Here is a 19,638-nt window from a genome sequence, read left to right on the forward strand (position 1 = left end):
TCCATGAGGTTCACAGCCCTGCAAGGTGGCCTTCCGATCCCCACATCCTGCACCTGCAGCCCTGAGACCAGGGAGACGAGTTTCACAGCCCTGTGTGATCACCCCAGCCCAGTCCGTCATAAACCAAATTATTGATATTTCTTGAAGTGACACACAACCCGAGGAAGGCTACACTTTTTCCCGATTTTCGACACACCAAGCTGAAAAGGTTAGCCATCACTGCTTTAGCATCAGAGCCAGGGGTGGGATGCAAATATTTTTACTACCGGTTTGTGTGTGTGGGTAGGTTGGTGTGGGTAGGTGGGTGTGGCCGTGTGACTGGGTGGGCGTGGCTTCTTTTTTGTGCAGCACCATCCACCCACCCCGGTTCCATATTTTTTTTTGCCTCCTGAGCCTCAGGGATGCCTCCTGGGAGGCTGTTTATGCTCCCAGGAGGGTTCCTTGAAGCCCAGGAAGGCAAAACATGGAACGCAGCACCACCACCATCACCCCGCACTCTGTTTTTTGGCCTTCTGGGCCTCACGGAAGCCTCCTGGATGAAGCAGTAAGACAGCAAGAGGGATCCCGGCACAGGGGGATCATCGGAACAGCTGATCGTCAGGAGGGGGAAAAAAAGAAATACTGATTCCACTGAACCAGTAGCTATTTTTTTTTACTACTGGTTTGGCAGAACAGTAACGTTTTTTACTATCAGTTCACCCAAACCAGGCCGAACCGGTAGAATCCCACTACTGATCAGAGCGCGTTAAAAATAATATAGGAAATACTAATGCTCTGATGGTCATTTCGAAAAATCCTTTCTTAGTGAGCACCTAGAAGCCAAGAGGAAAATACGTGCCAAATTTCAAGTCCGTAGGCTTTACGGTTCTAGAGATTTTGTGATGATACGTGAGTGGTATTTCGCTTTTATTTATATATAAGTTTTTGAACAGGCAGCAACATTCGAATGCTTTTCCAGACTCTTGAGGGTTGCATTCAGCTTTGCTGGGTCACAAAATGGTGAGCTACAATTAAATTTTAACGCACTCATTTGTTCCAATGGGAATAAATGTCTAAGTCTGCTAATGGTGTTTGAGTCTGTTCTTCTCCCCTGAGGCTGTTTCAGAAAATGCTCTTGGTCTGAATCCCAACTTGGAAGGAAGGAGGAAAATAACTTCTTCGTTTATGCAACGTCGAAAACCCCTAAATCTATAATAAACACCTTATTATGATTAACCAAAGTGGCACCCAAAAATGTTATACAAATCTTAGGAGTTCTCCAGAGGCTTGGGGAACAAGTAAGGAGATCCAAAAAATTAGACTGATGCTTAACCAGCTGTAAATAACTAGTGCAACCACATGGCATCAGCATAGCACACAATCAAATCAAAGATCTCCAAAAACAACCTAAATAAGTTAAAAGACTCAGCAGCCCCAGAAGAAAAAACAGGAGTCATCTACACAACACACAGTGTAAAGACTGCAACAGCAACAATGTAGGAAAAACAGGCAGAAGACTGGCAAAATGCATACAAGAACATCAACTAGCAGTCAGAAGACATGCTGAAAACTTAATTTCACATTACAAGGACAGACTTAGCTACAGTTTCAACTGGGAAACTATGACAATCCTAAACAAAGCCAAGTTCAAAAACTCTAGAGAATTCCTTGAAATCTGGTATTCTGACAAATCAGCCATCAATAGGCACGTAGACCTTAACGACATTTACACAGCTTTGCTAGAGAGAAGTTCCCTGAGAATGGGCTCTGGCATGAGTCCGAAAGCTCGGAAGACTAAACCTCTGGTCTTGGTGACTGACCCAGATTGGATCCTGCAACATTATCCTTTGCCTTCATTCATAACAGGGGTCTTCAAACTTGACAGCTTTAAGACTTGTGGATTTCAACTCCCAGAATTCCTCCTCCAGTCATGTTAGCTCAGGAATTCTGGGAGTTGAAGTCCACAAGTCTTAAACTTGCCAAGTTTGAAGACCCTTGATTCATAACATCTATATACTTTTCAAAAGAGACAACCAACAAGTCAAAAGGGGGACAAAAAAAAAGACCAAAACACTTCCCCACCAACAACCAACACCCAAATGTGCTAAGATTAACATCAAGATTAGCATCAGACCAAAATCAAGAACTAAACAATACCCCAATCAAGGAACAAAGTGAAAAAGGACTGAGTGGAAGGAAATGGAAGCAGCAGCAAATAAAACATAATTTACAATTAGCTGAAAATCTAAAATTTGTAATTTTATTGGTTGAGTAATTAATGCAGTGCATAAAACTAGACTCATTATCAGCTTAAGAAATAATTGAAAATTACTGTGAATCTTTAAACATTTATATTTACATTGATGTTACCACTATTTGTCATTATTCCTAACATGAATACACATATCCTTGAAAAGAAAAGTAAAAAGACAGAGAAAACAATATTTTGCAATTGCTTCCCATTGTATCAGACTAGTGAATGCTTCAAAGTATTTATAAAGATTAAAATTGCTTCTGGTTACTATTTTGACACCAAATATTTTCCCCTTAAAAACCATACTCTAATTATCTGGGTTTGTCTTGTTGTTTGACATGCAATATATAAAAAGCCCTTCTTGCCTATATTTAGTCAAATTTCTGTTCTGAATGTACAGAGTTAATTTTGCCATTGTTGTGGAGTATATTCCTTAGGTTTGCTTCCCAGTCTGATATTGTTGGCAAAGTTTTTTTTTTCCAACTTTGGACCAAATTTGTCCTCACAACTGTCCGTGTATATCTTAATAAATTGTGATCTTTTAACATTTATTTCTTCTGGAAGGTTTCCTAGTAAAGAAAGATTCAATGTAAGCTCTGCTTTCACATTTTTCAAAAAAAAAATAATTGTGGTCATTTCTTCCCAGGACTTTTGAATCATTTATTTTCAATTTCTTAAAGTGGAAGTGTCGCCGGGGTATTCATGTGTCAAACTGGCGGCTACAAACATATAATCAAAACCCCACCCCTTTTTATGAATGATGCATGTGCAGCAGGGCTTCAAACACATGCTTGTGGCTATGATCTTGATTTTCCCCCCAAATCCCTGTGGGACGTTCTTGATGGTAAATGTTTTTCGCTGAAGACCACAGAGGAAATATTTTTAATGGGATTGGGGGGGGGGTCAATATCAAGCTCACCAAATAGGAAAATAAACTAGACATACTCTTCCTTTAAATTTGCAGAGCAAATGCATGTAAAATCTGCAAGGGAGGATAATATACCATTTCACTGTAGTTTTGAGAAGGACTGTAAACTTTAATTATTGATAACTATTCTGTGCTAAGTGATGCACCCTAACTATACTTTTTGGCATACTTAACTATTTCCTGTCTCCGGCAACAAATCTCTGCTCGGAACTGCCGCCGAAAAAACCCCCCCCCCCCCCAACCCAACCCCACCCCAAAGCCCACCCACACCCCCCCCCCCCCCGGGTTGTGGTGTTTTGGGCACTTAATTTCAGTGCAGAGATGTTTCCTTAACTTTCAATCAAGACTCAAAATAAAGAGTCAACTGGTTCATCTTCTGTTCTAAACTATGATTTATGACCATATATGTCAGAACAAGAAACTGCCTTGGTCACCCTGACTGATGAGGGAAATCCTTTATGTAACTTAAGAAAGCAACTGTTATATAGTGAGTCGTGAGGTTTTGTGAATCAAAATCTTTTAAATAGCTGTCACATATTAAATTAGATTAAAGGATAGTGAAATTGCAAAATACTCTGAGGACTGTCAATGCTTTCTTTAGCACAAAAGATTTGGCAGAATTGCAAAAATCTGGTTTGTTTGAGTTATTTGTTTCCTTGAACCCAACAATTATGATTTGTAAACCATAATTTGGAAACTAGGTGTGTAAATTGCCAAAACTGTGACTTGCTTAATAAAATAAGATCTAAGCAGTCAATAGAAAGGGTTATCTTAAATTTTGACTAGATTCACTGATCATGCTAAGCCATAGTGTTGCTTGGTTAGTTATACTTTGTGTGATCTGGCTTACTGACAAAAATATGGTTGAAGAAATCTTGTGTCAGGCTCCTTAGCACAGCTCCCAAATCAAGAAAGTGAAGTCTCACAGATTCAGACTTGGTAGGTTTATTACAGGATTAGATAAACTAAGATTGGCCTATATGAAAGATTGTGTGAATTCACTCAATGTGGTTATTTCTTTATCTAAACAATTTATATGGCAATCCATTCTCACTCATGAGATGCTGGATGAATCATAATACATTAAAACAAAACAACAACACACTCTAAATTAACCCACACAAATTAAAACAATAAGATTGTAGTTAGGCCCAAATAAATAATTCACAGCTTAGTTTATAATTCAGTGGTTGTGTTCAGAAAACACATATAACCGGTTTATTTTATTAACCCATTTTCTGAGTTCGCATGCTACACTGAACCATAAACAATCAAACGGGCTGGATTTCATAAAATTATAAATGCCAACAATCTATGTTCAATTGACCCTTCTCAGGCTTATGCTATGCAAATAAACTTTTAGGTGAATGAACACAGGACTCACACCCATGCACAGAAAGAATATTGCAAAATTTAACTGCTACAATCCTCCTGCAATCAAACAATCAAATTTTATTGTGGGTCACAGAATCAGCCTGGATAAAAACAAAACACAGCATGTAACAATCACAACACAGCACACATGATAAAAGAGCCGCTACTCAGGCTTAGTCTAGCGAGTGGGCTGTCAACAACCTACATGTTTTACAGGATACAAATACAAACTTTGTAATAACAAGCATTCCCTTGGTATCTTTATCCATCAAAGGAAGCTGCATGTAGTAGGATTCTTCTGTCCAACTTGCAAATGGGCTAAGAAGCGTTAGGGTCTGCAAGGGTCTTGGTTAAAATCTCAGTAAAACAAGATGTAATCCTGTGTTTATGGAGATTCTCAATCTGTGATTGAGTGCTTTTTCAAGAGGCAACTGGACTTCCTGGTTTTTCTTTGAAGACATTTCACTTCTCAACCAAGAAACTTCATCTCTGACTGGATGGTGGAGGATGGAAGGATTTATATTCCTTGCAGACAGCTGGTCATTTGCATCCTTTTAGAGTCATTGAGGCCACCTGGAAGTTTATCCCAGGTGAACCCATTTGCACTACTCAGATGATCCTGACAATACAGATAAACCTCCAGGTGGCCTCAGTGACTCTCTAAAAGAATGCAAATGACCAGCTGTCTGTAATGAGTATTAATCCTTCCATTCATCAGCATCATCCTCCAGAGCTAAAGAAGCTTCTTGGATGAGAAGTGAAATGTCTTCAAAGAAAAACCAGGAAGTCCAGTTGCCTCTTGAAAAAGCACCTTTGGGATGTGATCTTGTAGTTCGTTCAGAGCTCTTGTCTCTACAAGGACAGTGACTTTCAATACAGTACATTTTGTAACAGTTACCCCTCAACACTACTGATTGAGAATATTCAACCCCAGTTGTGTAAAGCAACGTTTCTCAACTTCAGCAACTTTAAGATGTGTAGGTTCCAACTCCCAGATGGGGAATTCTGGGAGTTGGAATCCACATATCTTAAAGTTGCTGATGTTAAGAAATATGGAAATAAAAGCCCTCCAATATGTATTCATAAATTAATCCTAATGCTTCTTTGAAATATAATTTACTGTAATCTGACTGAGTTCTAAATGATGTCTTGCTATATTCTAATGATAATTTGGTATCAAGAATGTTTTTAAAGCTATCATGGCCTGTTCTCCCCTCCAGGTATGTGTTAGCATCTCACATGGGAATCCCAATTTTTGTCAAATGTCTTTTAATTGGAATTTTCAATGGGAACAATATCTATCCGACATTGATCTGAGAGGCAGTTTGGTGTCGTTGCTTAATGCCCCACAATCTAGAAACTGGGAGGCTATGAGTTCTAGTCCTGGCTTAGGTAGGAAACCATCTAGATGACCTTTGGCCAGTCCCTCTTTCTTAGTCCTAGAAGAACACAAGGGCAAATCACTTCTGAAAGTGTTGCAAAGAAAAATGTAAGTGCTGGAAGACAACATTGAGTCAAGAATAGAATATTCTTTATTGGCCAAGTGTGACTGGACACACAAGGAATTTGTTTCTGGTGCAAAAGCTCACACTCTAAAATAAATAAAATAAACTAATAAGATTAATAATAAATAAAACTAATAAAATCTTGGAACTGAAAATGAATTTTAAACCAATCATAAATAACCATGCCCTCATTTCAATATTTATTGTTTTTACTTGGAATAATTTCTTTAGGAAGCCAGATCCTCTTGCAATGGAATGAGAGCTTCAAAGGTTTTTGTATCAAACAAAGACTTTAACAAACCTTGAAAGAAATCAGAACAGTGAACTCAGTTCAGAAAGAGTGTAGATTTGCACGGCTTTAATATAAAAAAACAGTTATAAAATTCTTACAGGTATGCTAAATTTGATAGGATGGAGGTAATCCATGTTTATCATGGATTAATCTTTTAAGGTAATCTTTGTTTATGCTAATAGGTCCCATGTTAAATGTAGCAGCTCTAGATCTTGAAAGTAAATTGTAGGAAGAAAAATCTGGTCTGGTTCCAAGCTGTGAGAAAGGTGTGAAAAAATAGAATAGAATAGAATAGAATAGAATAGAATAGAATAGAATAGAATAGAATAGAATAGAATAGAATAGAATATTCTTTATTGACCAAGTGTGACTGGACACACAAGGAATTTGTCTCTCCAAGCTGTGAGAAAATAAAATGGAGGCTGACTGGCTGCAAGGAAAGAATATTTATTTGGAAACTTCAGTGACAGCAGCAAATGTTTCTGGGGTGGCTGACCCCTTGACTTAAGAATGGATGAATTTTTATAGGGTTCTGAGATGCTCCAGGTGGTTGTGCAATATAGTGAGCCTTGTGCCTTTTGCTATTCTAATGGTGGTGGGTTGATCCTATGATCTAGAGGTCATGTCCTAGAGGTCATGTCTTGTTCTTAAAATTTGGGTGAGGGGTGTAAATTCTTAATCCCAGCCTGGGGGAGTTGTGGCTGAAGGTGTTTTGTTTATGAATAAGTTGGCTTGGATTTCTGAATGGATACAAAATATTCATTCCTAAAGACCAATCTCTTCTGCTTGAGGCTGTTTTACTATACAGGAAGAATGGAGCTGCTTCCTGCCTTTAAGAACATGTTTCTTCATTTCTCCTTTGGTGAAATATAATATTTTTCCTTTTTTAATATTCCCCAAAATATTTCATTCTCTGGGGGAGGGAGCTTCCATCTCATATCATGCAAATTGCATAAATGATCGATGTAATTACCAGCAAGTGACTCAGAAAGTTGGCTTAACTTAACCACAGCTAGTCAATATTTTGGCTAAAGTGTCTACTATTTCCTTTCCTTTCTCTTTCTGTCTCCCTCACCCAGATATTGGAATCCATTCTTTTCCAGGATCTTTCTTTGAATATGTTATTGCTTAATCTCTATATACTCTTTTTATGAATGCAGGGGGATATCTTGTTTAAAGTGGAATGAATCTGCCCTCTAGTGCTAGCCGTTCTCTACTTCAGTTCATCAGAGCAGCTTCTCCAAAACACTTATCTTCATGGAAGAAAATTGATGAATGGGCATGAATATGGTGAAGTGTAGAATTAAGCCTACTTATCCATATCCGATGTCGATCAGAAAGGTCGGCAGTTCAGCGGTTCGAATCCCTAGCATCGTGTAATGGAGTGAGCCCCTGTTACTTGTCCCAGCTTCTGCCAACCTAGCAGTTTGAAAGCATGTAAAAATGCAAGTAGAAAAATAGGGACCACTTTGGTGGGAAGGTAACAGCGCTCCCTGCACCTTTGGCATTTAGTCATGTCGGCCACATGACCATGGAGCCGTCTTTAGACAGTGCTGGCTCTTTGACTTTGTAATGGGAATGAGCACCACCCCCTAGAGCTGGAAACAACTAGCACGTATGTGCGAGGGGAATCTTTACCTTTACCTATACATATCCTAATTTGTTGTTCCAATGAAGGCATATAAATGACCTCCCCTTCATGCTGGTATTGCAGATAACTAAAACCTGAAATTAAAACAACAGCAGATGTTTTCTTTGAAAATAGGTGTGAACATTTGTTGAAGAGCTGTATAAGGCAGTCCCTGTTATCTTGATAAAAGCATGCCTGAACTTGGTTAGCCCTTGGATAAAAGCTGGCCAAAAATGAAATAAAATGCAAGGACTGTTGATTTATATTAGGTAGTTGAAATAAAGGCTGCAGTTTTTTATTTGTTTTTGAAAGTCTTGCTACGTGGTCTGGAAGTGTCTTTTGGCTTTTGAGGCGAGCCAGCCAGCACCTTATCTAGCTTGTGACCCATGACAAGCAAGCCAAAAAAAAAAAAAGGGGGGGGGGGTTGATTGGCACTGTTTATTACAAATTTATTAGTTTATTAATTGTTGTCCAACCTAGTCAGTGTGTGAGATTACTTTGTGATACACTATGTTGCACTAATCTGTCCAACTAGCCCAAGAAACCATACTTAGCCACATCATGCAAAAAGTTTAATTTGGGATGTTAAGGAACGTGCATATTAGAATTTATCCAAACTTAGTTGATTTCCTTGGCTAGTATTTGGGAAGCATTCCTGTGCTTCATTTTGCACATCCTTAGTTACAACTGTAGGAAGTCCCCACCCTCCCTGCAAGAATGAAATATTTTGGGAAATATTAAAAGAGGCAGAATATTATGTTTCCTCAAAGGAGAAATGGAGAAACATGTTCTTAAAGGCAGGAAGCAACCCCAGTCTTCCTGCATAGTAAAACAGCCTCAAGCAGGAGAGAGCAGAAGAGTCTTTAGGAATGCAGATTTTGTATCCATTCAGAAATCCAAGCCAGCCTATTCATAAACAAAACACCTTCAGCCACAGCTCCCTCAGGCTGGGATTGAGAATTTACATCCCCCACCCAAATTCTAAGAACAGGACATGATCTCTAGGACATAATAGGATTAACCCACCACCATTAGAATAGCAAAAGCCATAAGGCTCAATAATTGCACAACCCCCAGGAGCATCTCAAACCCTATAAAAATACAGTATATCCATTCCCATGCCAAGGGGTCAGCCACCTCAGAAACATTTGCTGCTGTCACTGAAGTTTCTGGAAACCAAAAAAAAACCTTCTTTCCTTGCAGCCAGTCAACCTTCATTTTATTTCCGGCACCTTTCTCCCCGCTTGAAACCAGACTGGATTTTTCTTCCTACAATTTACAACAGAGCAGGGCAGCCTCCACCAGGTGGAAGATATAGCTTTTTCACAGTGATAGTCTGTAGCTATTTGAAACCCCTATTTGCTGGTTGTTCACAGCATATTCTTCTCAACAGTCAATTCCTTCCAATTCCCAGGTAATTTGGCGAAGTAAAAAGTTGATTCTCCAAATCACTTTGTTAGAAGCACTCTAGCAAATTGACATCATTTGCATAATTACACAAACAACTTTCTGTACCTGATTAGGCAAAGTACTTGCATTTAGATGCAATGGGCTTTTTAAATTTAATAGGTGACGCCAGTGCTGTGACTCAAACATGCCATTAAATTAAAATTTGATTGTATCTGTAAATCATTATTGCCTTTAACATCTGTATCTCTAAATGCCAGTGGCTTGGAAGTACAAGTAGAAGTTAGGTCACTGCACTCTGGTGCTGCAATTGATTCCTATACACATCTTGTTGGTCATTAGCAGAATAAAACTCTGGAGGCCAAATTCAGCATTACTTCCCAAACTACACCCATTGCTTCCCAATATAAAACATCACAATGAAGACCAGCTATTTGGATGGTCACAAACCCAGGGAACAAAGATGGTGGGATTCAAAGCGATTTATGTCTATGGTGATTCTCAGTCATCCAGGTCATGGTTGTCCTACAGATGCTTTCTTTCAAAAGTCAACTGGACTTTCTTGCTTTGCTTGAAGACGTTGCACTTCTCATCCAAGAAGCTTCTTCAGTTCTGACTGAATGGTGGAGAATGGAAGAATTAATATTCCTTGCAGTTGTCTGGTTGTTATTCCTCTTTCTGAGTCATTGAGGCTGCTTGGACGTTTGCAGACTACAGGATTCAGGTGACCCTGAGGGCTTAGATAAATCTCCAAGTGGCCTCAACAACTCTCAGAAAGAGGGTTCACAAGTAGATGACTGCAAGGCATATACAGTAAATCTTTATATTCTCCACCATTCTGTCAGAACTGAAGAAGCTTCTTGGATGAGAAGTGAAATGTCTTCAAGGAAAAAGAGTTTAGTTGCCTTTTGAAAGAAAGCATCTTTGGGACAATCAAGTGGCTTGTTTTGGCCATCAATACAAGTTATTCCAATGGTCCTGGAAAGTAAACCATGTTGCAACCAAAGGAATGAATGAATGCTTTATTGGCCAAGTGTAATTAGACACACAAAGAATTTGTCTTGAAAGCTGTTAACAATTGTTGTAATAAAGTATCAACACACACATTTTTGATTTGCCTAATGTTCACTTTGCCTCCTCAATAGTTCGTAACTATTGAACTGTTTGAAGTAAGGATTAAACAACCAAAACCTGGCACCGTAGTGCAAAACGCAAATCTTTGTACGCTTTGAAGAGTCCTGGATTACACCTCACCAGGGGTTCAAGGCAAGGCAATACTGACATAGAAAAACAATTATCCAATATAACCTCCTCCAATTTTTGCTTTCCACAGGACCAACTAGTACACTGGGCTGAAGGCTAACTATATTAGATGTATCTTGTTTTCCACATGTGACCACTTAGCTGAACTGAAATCCAATTAATGAAAATTCTGCTGCGCATCATTCAAGGCTTTTGATTTTGATTCAGTTTGTTGAATTTATGAGCCGCGGAGGTATAGTGGTTAGAGAACTGCCTGCAATGTGGCAGTTTGAATCTTACCAGGCTCAAGATCGACTCAGCCTTCCATCCTTCCTAGGTTGGTAAAATGAGGCTCCATATTGTTGGGGGCAATATGTTGACTCTGTAAATCACTTAAGAGGGCTGTATAGCGATATATAAGTCTAAATGCTGTTGCTATTCTGCATTTCAGGTAGAGATGAATGTTTTCTCCAAATATTCTGTGTTCGTTCTCTCTCACCGAAGTCCACCCACAGTTCAAACTTTCTCCGTAGAAAGACATGGAAACATTCCTGACACCTTTGATATCAAGTAGTTCCATTTTACAGGACTAAAAACCTCAGAACTTATCTAAAAATATTTCTGTAGCAGAGGCGCTTATGTTTAATGAGATGTAGGGATATGTAAAAGAATGGCTTTTAGAAGGCTTAGGGCTGAACTAAGGGTTTGGTTTAAATATCAAAGCTTAGGAAGGTTATTGGTGGTGAGGAGAGCCAATGAAGGAAGTTCTTAGAACATTAGTGACTCCTGTCCCAAAGGTACTCTTTCAAGAGGCAACTGGACTTTCTGGTTTTTCTTTGAAGACGTTTCACTTCTCGTCCAAGAAACTTCTTCAGCTCTGACTGGATGGCAGAGAATGGAAGGATCAATATTTCTTACAGCCAGCTGGTCATTTGCATCTTTAGAGTTGTTGAGGCCACTTGGGGGTTTGTCTGTGTCCTCAGGATCAGCTGAGTAGGCTCCACACCGATTTGCACTACTTGGGCATGTGGGCATCCCCACTTGCACAAGCAGCAGCCGAGCGCGTGAACTCGTGCTCCATTTTTTGAGCGGCGTTCATGCACACCGCTCACACAAATGGAGCTGTGTGTGCACTTGCTGGCCACTCGTGTGGAACCATCCCTCTTCCCCATCCCGTGCCGGTCCACAAAGCTGGAAAGGTTGGGGAACTCTGTTAAAAAGGTCTTTCTCCCTGGAACTGCGAAACATCTTGTGTAGTAAAACAACAACAACGCTCTTATGATAAAGTGTTAAGATTTACATTTTTTATTTGCACTTTTTTTCTGTAATTTTGCCACTTTGTTTTCTTGCGGGGTAGACTTTGTAATCGTAGGTGGTAATTTTAAAATTATTTCATCATCTTCATTATCTTCCGGCTGAGATTTTCGGCGCTCAAAAAATGTTGGCGTACACACTGGTGTGGGATCCTGGACAGAGCGGAGAAGAAAATTATTGAATTAAGAACAACCCGTTGCAGGCTTATTTTAAAAAGTATATTTTTCACAAAAAGCTGAAATATTTGTGGCCAATGGTGGAAACAGGAAAGCTTTTTACCCGGGTCATAATATGGACAATAGAAGACAAAAAACTGATAAACTCTTCACAGTTAGTAGTTTCTGAAGAAAATACTGAGAAACATTTCCCCCAAATATTCTAAATTTAATTCAATATGGTAACTTCATTATCCTCTTTTGCATGACTAAATTCCTAAGTCTGTATTATTTGGAAGGGATACAGCAGAGAGAGGGGAAATAATGTTATAGGGTGAGCCAAGCCTCCCAGTATGTCCCTTCTACACCCAGGAAAAGGACAAAGAAAGCAGTCAAGGATTTCATCCTAAGAGGGCATTGTGGGAAGCAAAGTCTTTCAGGAGCCTTCCTTTCTCTGGGACTTTAAGGCAATTTGAAGAGCACTGGTTTCCAAATATAACGGGAAAATACTGCTAGCACTCCGGTGTGGGTGTGTCGGAGGACAATTTGAGTCCTATGGTAGAGCAGGGAGGGAGGAAGCGGGGTAGCTTAGTAGGCAAAGAGGAAAAAACTTGGACTTCAGCAAGTCAACAGCTGACAAGCCGAAAAGGAAAACTGAATTCATCAGCTTCACGACCCAGCAGAGATGCTGAAAAACTAAACATTCGGCAGCTGATAGCAATAGAAGGTGGCTAAAGGCAACAAAGGAGAACAGAACTATTAACAGGACTCTAGGAATTAGATAAACACACAAGTGTTGGCATTAGTATAGCGTAATACAGTGATACCTCGGTCCTTGTTGGTAATTCATTCTGGAAGATGAATACTAAAACCTGTACTGAGAAAACCACGTGACCTGCTTTTTCGACTGGAAGAAATAGCAAGGCACGAGGCAGCTGACACCAGCAAGTTCTTCCTTGCATGTCAACTACCAGGAGAAAGATGAGCACTGGGACAAGATTTCGGCTTCAAAAAATACATTGAATACTGAATTTGATGAGTTTTGAAGCAATTGAGTGCCAAGCTATGACTGTATAAGCATTCAGTGTCAAGTGTTAAAGTGGAGTTAGCAAACAAGTAACTTTATTAACCTTTTTATATCCCAGAAATCTTTTTGAAATCACAGGCCAAAAGTAACAATTTCATTGGTGGCCTGTACCATTTCTCAAATGAACCCTTTGCAGGCATGAAGATCAGCATAAAGACCTTCCATTCAAGGAAACACCATTGTATAAATATTAGTTACTATACAGGTAGTCCTCTATTTACGACCAATCGCTGGCTCACATTCATGGCCACCTATGCAGCATCTTGTGGTTCACATGATCACGATTTATGACTTTTTGCTAGAAACTGGCATTTACTTCTAATTTCTGGAAAAGAAAAATAAACGCCATTGGGTACAATAGGTTTGCTTAATTGCCTTAAAAATGGTTTGTAAAACTGGGCACAGTAGCATGACCCGCTTAATGACCAGTACAACATGCAGTCATAATTCTTGACTCAATTATGGCTGTAATTCAAGGACTACTTGTATTCCAGTATTTTTTCCCTTCTTCAGATAAAAAAGGCCCATTATAATTCAGAAGATTTCAAAACCCCAAACTTGCACTTACTTCATCATCCACTGATGCATCCTCATTAGAATCTGATTTTGAAATCATCTTTTTCTTTATTGGAGGCATCTGAGCACTCTTAAGAAAGAGAATCTTAGTGTTAAGGTTACCTCATAATTCAACTTTTAACAATATATGTTAACTAATAATCTTTAAAACAGTTCACATATTGAATTTGCCTTGAAACTATGAAGTTCAGGAAAAAAACCAGGGTGATTAAAAACAAGGTGAAGCAAAGATTAATATTGGTTTGCATGACACACGTGTCTTTTTAAGAAAGTTTTCTGTGGCTGCCAATTAGAGTTGCCAATAGGGTTTCCTACAAAAACCACAAGATTTCACACTCAAATAAACCCAGATTCTAGACAAAAAAATCTAGAAAGCCCCTCAATAAATCAGTTTTAAACTAAATTATTTTTATCTACCTAATACGTACAATCCAAATATATAAAAAACTTTATGATTTCATTACATTTTAAAATCCTAGAAACCCAGACAGAGATGGAAAAACCCACACCTGTGTTTAAAAACTCAGCACTGGCAACCCTGCTGCCAATCTTTTGAGTCCATTGGGAACCACAAGCTTTTGTCTGAATCATGTGTCAAATGATTTCACGTCTCCAATTGTTTGGTGACAATATAACCTTTGTATTCTAACTGAAGGCATTTAAATTTGCAGTCAGTATGCAATAATTGTGTTTATGCCTCTTTCTTCTCATTATACCAAGTATTATTCAGGGGGGGGAAAAAAGAACATTCACTTACAAATCCAGGGAAATCATAATCTATTCTTTTCTCAGCAAGCCTTTTTCGCAACTTGTTTTCCTTTTTCAACAGCCTCTCAGCCATTTTTTCTTCCTCCTCTGCTGTTCGGTTCCGGTTGTAGCGTTTTACGGCTGGATATGATGGCTTTCTGAACTTTCGCTCAGACCCTTTAAAGAGGTTTTCGTGTACTTTTTCTGCTGGCATAAACTCACCTATAACATGCAATCAAGACAATAGAAGCCATGGGAAACAGAACAAGGCCATTATAAAAGTTTCCACCGTGTCCTCTTCAAAAATCTTTTAAACAGCAATAGAAATTGTTCTCTTCAAGTCCATATACTAAACACAGAATACCAATGCATTATGGATCCAGTCAAACAAAGATGCAGGATCAATGCTTCCCCTTGTGGCATGTAGCACCTCTCTCTCTCCTGCGCATATGCTATATATTTCAATATTTGGTCATAATGTTTGGTTTACTTTAATATTGTCCGTCCCCACCAATGCTTGCCATACAAATTGGCTAAATAAATATGATTAATTTCATCCTCTATTATTACACTGCATTTTATTTTTGTATATTATAATACTGTATTATTATTGTCCTTGTAAACCCCTATAGCCAGGCTAGATTGAGGGGGTATATAATTTCCATAAAGAAATAAATTCATTTGCTATTGTTCCCAAGCACCTGTACAAACAGATAAAGCAATAAAATACTTCTGCCACATCAAGCTTGATTTGAATGCTGTGTGGTGTCCAACTGTTTCCCCCTGTTAATTCTGGGAAGAAGAGTATTCCGTCATTTTTTTCAAACCTAACTATCAAGACAAATGTAATCTATCACAGTCAGTTGAGTAAGCATTAAAAAAAGAGGAAAATCTATATTGGGTTTGGATTACATTTCAAGGCAGATAGCGTAATGGGGAATAAAGCTGCAACCATGCCTAATCTCAATGCAGAAGATTTAATTGCACTGCATTATTTATAAAATGTATTGATGGCCTCAATCCCAAAGGCTGAGGACACGTCTAAAATATACTAATCCAATATATGACATAGATTAACTATAACAATTCTGGTGCTTGTAGCCACACAAATAATTCAAACAGATCAAGTTGTTCCTTCTCTACAGAATCTCACAAAGGTGAAAGTTACCCTCATCTTGCAAGGCAAGCTATGAAAAACAGCTGTTTTTATGTTCCCACACCATTCACACAGTGATAGGAAGGGTCCTTCCCAGGTGCTCATCATTATGTAAAAGAGGCAGATAAAATATATCAGGGAATAATAATCCTTGCAAAAAAGAACAGTTGCAAATTCTGAGAGACACACAGATTAGAAAGAGATGAGAGAAAGAATTGGAAAGGAAAAAAAGGAGACTTTTAGTGGGAATAATTTTCAGCATAACTGACTCCTTGATGGAATTGCTACATTTAACAAATTGGGATATACTCACATTTCAAGAGTTTTTCACGGACAAGGTAATTGTTCATGGTATCTGCAGCTATCTTTGCAATTTCATCATATTCAAATTCCACAAATGCATAACCTTTGCTACCTCCTGTCTATTAAAGAGAAGGATATAAAATCTTTTAAAAATACAATAATTTTATATAGTTGAAGTATTATTTTGCTTTATTACCATTAGTAGATATATTTTTGCCTCTTTTTCAGTAGCTCATGGCATGATAGAAAGCATTCCTTTTTCCAATTTGTTTTACATACTGTGCAGTATGTTAGGTTAAGAGAACACCTAACCCAAAAGTCACCCAGTGACAATCTTAATCCAAAAAACATTTTCTGAGCTATAAAATGAAAAGTGCTTTTACTTATCACCAATAGGCACTGACTTTGTTAAAGCAACAACAGGGAAGCCTCATTACAGCTAATTAAAATTAGTAAGGAATTTTTTTGTCTATGGAGTTTATTTTCAGCTATTTTTAAAAATGATGCAATAGAAAATATAGCCTGATTGATCAGGACTTCTGCCAAGTCATTTCAAGAAAGAAACCAATCCATGTTTTCAATACTCTACAGAAGAATACTGTGCACTGGGTAGCACCATGGTAGTTTATTGCAGAAAATAAAGGGGTCCTTTTCTCAAAGGTGCATTTTCAGGAGGCAAATGGACTTTCTTGTTTTTTCTTTGAAGTTCTGACAGGAGCTGAAGAAGCTTCTTGGATGAGAAGTGAAATGCCTTCGAAGAAAAAACAAAGTCTAGTTTCCGCCCGAAAAAGCATCTTTGGGACAATCATGGATGACTGAGAATCTCTACAAAGGGGCCCTTGGTAGTTTCCAGCCTAAAATATTTATTATTGTAAGGAGGAATGCCATTGGAAAAGCAAGCAGTAAGAGTCCTAGATTAAGAGATTACATCAGAATCAAAACTGCAAAATGGTTATATTGTATGTTGAACTCTAAATACACTCTCCCACATATAGTTTGTAATTGTTCTAATTGCTTCAAATGGCTTTGTTTTACTTTCTCTGACACTTTGTGGTTTCTTCTTTGTACCCTATGACTATATGAAGTTTTGGACTAGTCATTCTTTCTTAGTCCAATCCATCTCACAGGGATTGTCATTGTGGGGAAAATAAGCATTAAATTCTCCACCTAAGGCAGTCCTCGAGTTATGATCACAATTGAGTCCAAAATTTCTGTTGGTAAGGGTGAGATATTTGTTAAGCGAGTTCCCCCCCCACATTTTATGGCTTTTCTTGCCACAGTTGAAAAGTGAATCATTCAGTCATTAAGCGGATCTGGCTTTCCTTGCTGACTTTGCTTGTCAGCAACTGGCTGGGAGGATTACAAATGGTGACCACGTAACCCAGGACAGCGCAACTCTCAGAAGAAACATGTCAATGGCCAAAAGTCACCAAATTTTTATCACAGGACCACGGGGGATGCTGCAAAGGTTAACTATGACAAAACGGTAACAAGTCCCATTTTCAGTGCCGCGGCCACTAACCCAACTGTTGTAAGTCAAGGACCACCAGTACATGCATTATCTGAGGGAGATGGGCAGTTAAGAAACGTGAAATTTATAAATAAACTAGCTCTATATCTGTGCTTTGGTACGAAACTATGTGGTCATTAGTTATTAGTTTTTGAGATAATAAGGGGAAAAAACTCTGCCACTGCCTACCAGCATCCATCGGTATTCATACTGGCTAGCGTCCTGTCAGTGTGCGAGAGTTGGCTATTTGGAAACTGAAACAGTATTTGCTGTGTGAGCAAGGAGACAGCAAGGAGCCTGGGCATGGCTTAACTCAACTGCTCTGCACTAAAGCTTCTTGGTGTTGTGAAACTGAAACTTGAAACTCCTCTCCTCTGCTTGTGTTTTGTATTTTGGAACAGATTTCTTTTCAGGTGGGGAGGGGGAGTAGAACTCCTTAGCATCAGAGCTTGTTAATAATAATATAGGAAATACTAATGCTCTGATGGTCATTTTGAAAAATCCTTTCTTAGTGAGCACCTAGAAGCCAAGAGGAAAATGCGTGCCAAATTTCAAGTTTGTAGGCTTTATAGTTTTGGAGATTTTGTGATGATACGTGAGTGGTATTTCATGTGTGTGTATTTGTTTTCTTAAGTTTTCACAGGTATTTATATGTATGGTAATCAGCTTTGTTCGGGTATTTTCCCACGTCATGATAGTTGTGCTTTTAAAGTTGTTTCAGCAGAATCTCATCTGCCATCTTCAGGCTTCTGTATTGTGTTCGTCTGTGAGTCAGAAACAACTGTAAAAGTCTGACTCACAGACGAACACAACACACAAGCCTGATGATGGCAGATCAGATTCTGCCAAAACGTTGCTACAACTTTAAAAGCAGAACTATAATGACGTGGGAAAATACCCGAACAAAGCTGAATACCACATACATACATATATACATACATACATATATATTCATTATTATTAACTAATTAATTAAATCGAAGCAAAGTTTACCTTTTTACTCCTCGAAAGGCGGACCCGAGTCACTGTTCCAAACTGGCTGAAGTACTGCTGGAGCTGAGCCTCGTAGAGGCCTCTCGGGAGGTGACCCACGTAAACGACACCTGGTTTCACCTTCTCATTCTGGGAGGTAAAACGACGAAAGGCGTTAAACCAGGGGTGTCCAACCTTGGCAACTTTAAGACTTGTGGACTTCAACTCCCAGAATTCCTCAGCCAGCTTTGCTGGCTGAGGAATTCTGGGAGTTGAAGTCCACAAGTCTTAAAGTTGCCAAGGTTGGACACCCCTGCGTTAAACAGACCTTGGAAGTTTCCTCTCTCCCAGCGCCCGGCGGGAGAAACCACCGCGTTCCTCCTCGGGTTCTTACCTTGGAGGCCGCCTTGCGCACCCGGTGCACCTCAGCCTGGAATTCGCGCTGCCGCTCCGGGTCCAGAGACAGGAGGGAGTCGCTGCCGACGCGACACTGCTCGCTGCCATCACGCTTCGGAAAGAGAGCGAGCGCGAGAGAGAGGCGGCAGCGCGCCTGCGCCACAAACCGGAAGCTCTGTTTCGTCACGTCCTCTTTGGCTCCGCCGGAGGGGTTGCTGTGAACACTCCAAGGAGACACAGAAAGAGAGCAGTGGCCCCTATTGGTCAGAGCGTGAAACAGCAGCTTCTTACGCTGCTTCGTGTTTTCATTTTTATAATCCTTCCCAAAATAAGATTGGAAACAAAGCGGGAATAATGATTAAGAGTTTAGGAGAGTGCTCAAAAGCAAGGTGATTTTCCCAGATCTTTCAAGGCTGCTGTTTTAGGTTTCATATTTAATATTTATTTAGCGTTGTTTTTATGGGTGTTTGTTGAAAGCTACTCAATGTCATTAAAAGAGTGGGATAGTTACTTTTTTTTTTTTTTTTTACAAAAAACAGTAAAATAGAAAGTAGCAATGAAAGAGAATGTTTGTAGTTTAGGGTTGAACTGTTAGAGCCCTTGGTGCTCTCTGACCTTGATTGTTTTCTTGCAGAAGTTTCAATCAACTAATATTAGGAACAGCTTGCCTTCAAAAGTTGTGGGTGATCCATCACCGAAGGCTTTCAAAAAGAGACTGGACTACAGGTAACAGATAATCAGAATTGGAATGGATCTTGTAGGTCATCTAGTCCAACCCACCTGCCCAAGCAGGAGACCCTACACCATTTCG

The 19,638-nt window shown here is 39.2% G+C and overlaps 1 protein-coding gene across 1 annotated transcript; it reads right to left on the reverse strand.

Moving 5' to 3' along the window:
* Nucleotides 1-11,893: 11,893 nt before the first annotated feature.
* Nucleotides 11,894-18,951, reverse strand: NIFK (nucleolar protein interacting with the FHA domain of MKI67). The gene is given in 7 exon segments (XM_087965389.1): nt 11,894-12,077; nt 13,736-13,813; nt 14,501-14,712; nt 15,960-16,068; nt 18,453-18,581; nt 18,826-18,899; nt 18,902-18,951. Coding segments are annotated over 7 exon segments (813 nt in total). The 5' UTR covers nt 18,936-18,951; the 3' UTR covers nt 11,894-11,900.
* Between the last annotated feature and the right edge of the window lie 687 nt (nt 18,952-19,638).

This window comes from Notechis scutatus, chromosome 4, assembly GCF_049901735.1.
Source record: "Notechis scutatus isolate UNSWTSFEM ecotype Mainland chromosome 4, rNotScu1.2, whole genome shotgun sequence".
Taxonomy (NCBI): Eukaryota; Metazoa; Chordata; class Lepidosauria; order Squamata; family Elapidae; genus Notechis; species Notechis scutatus.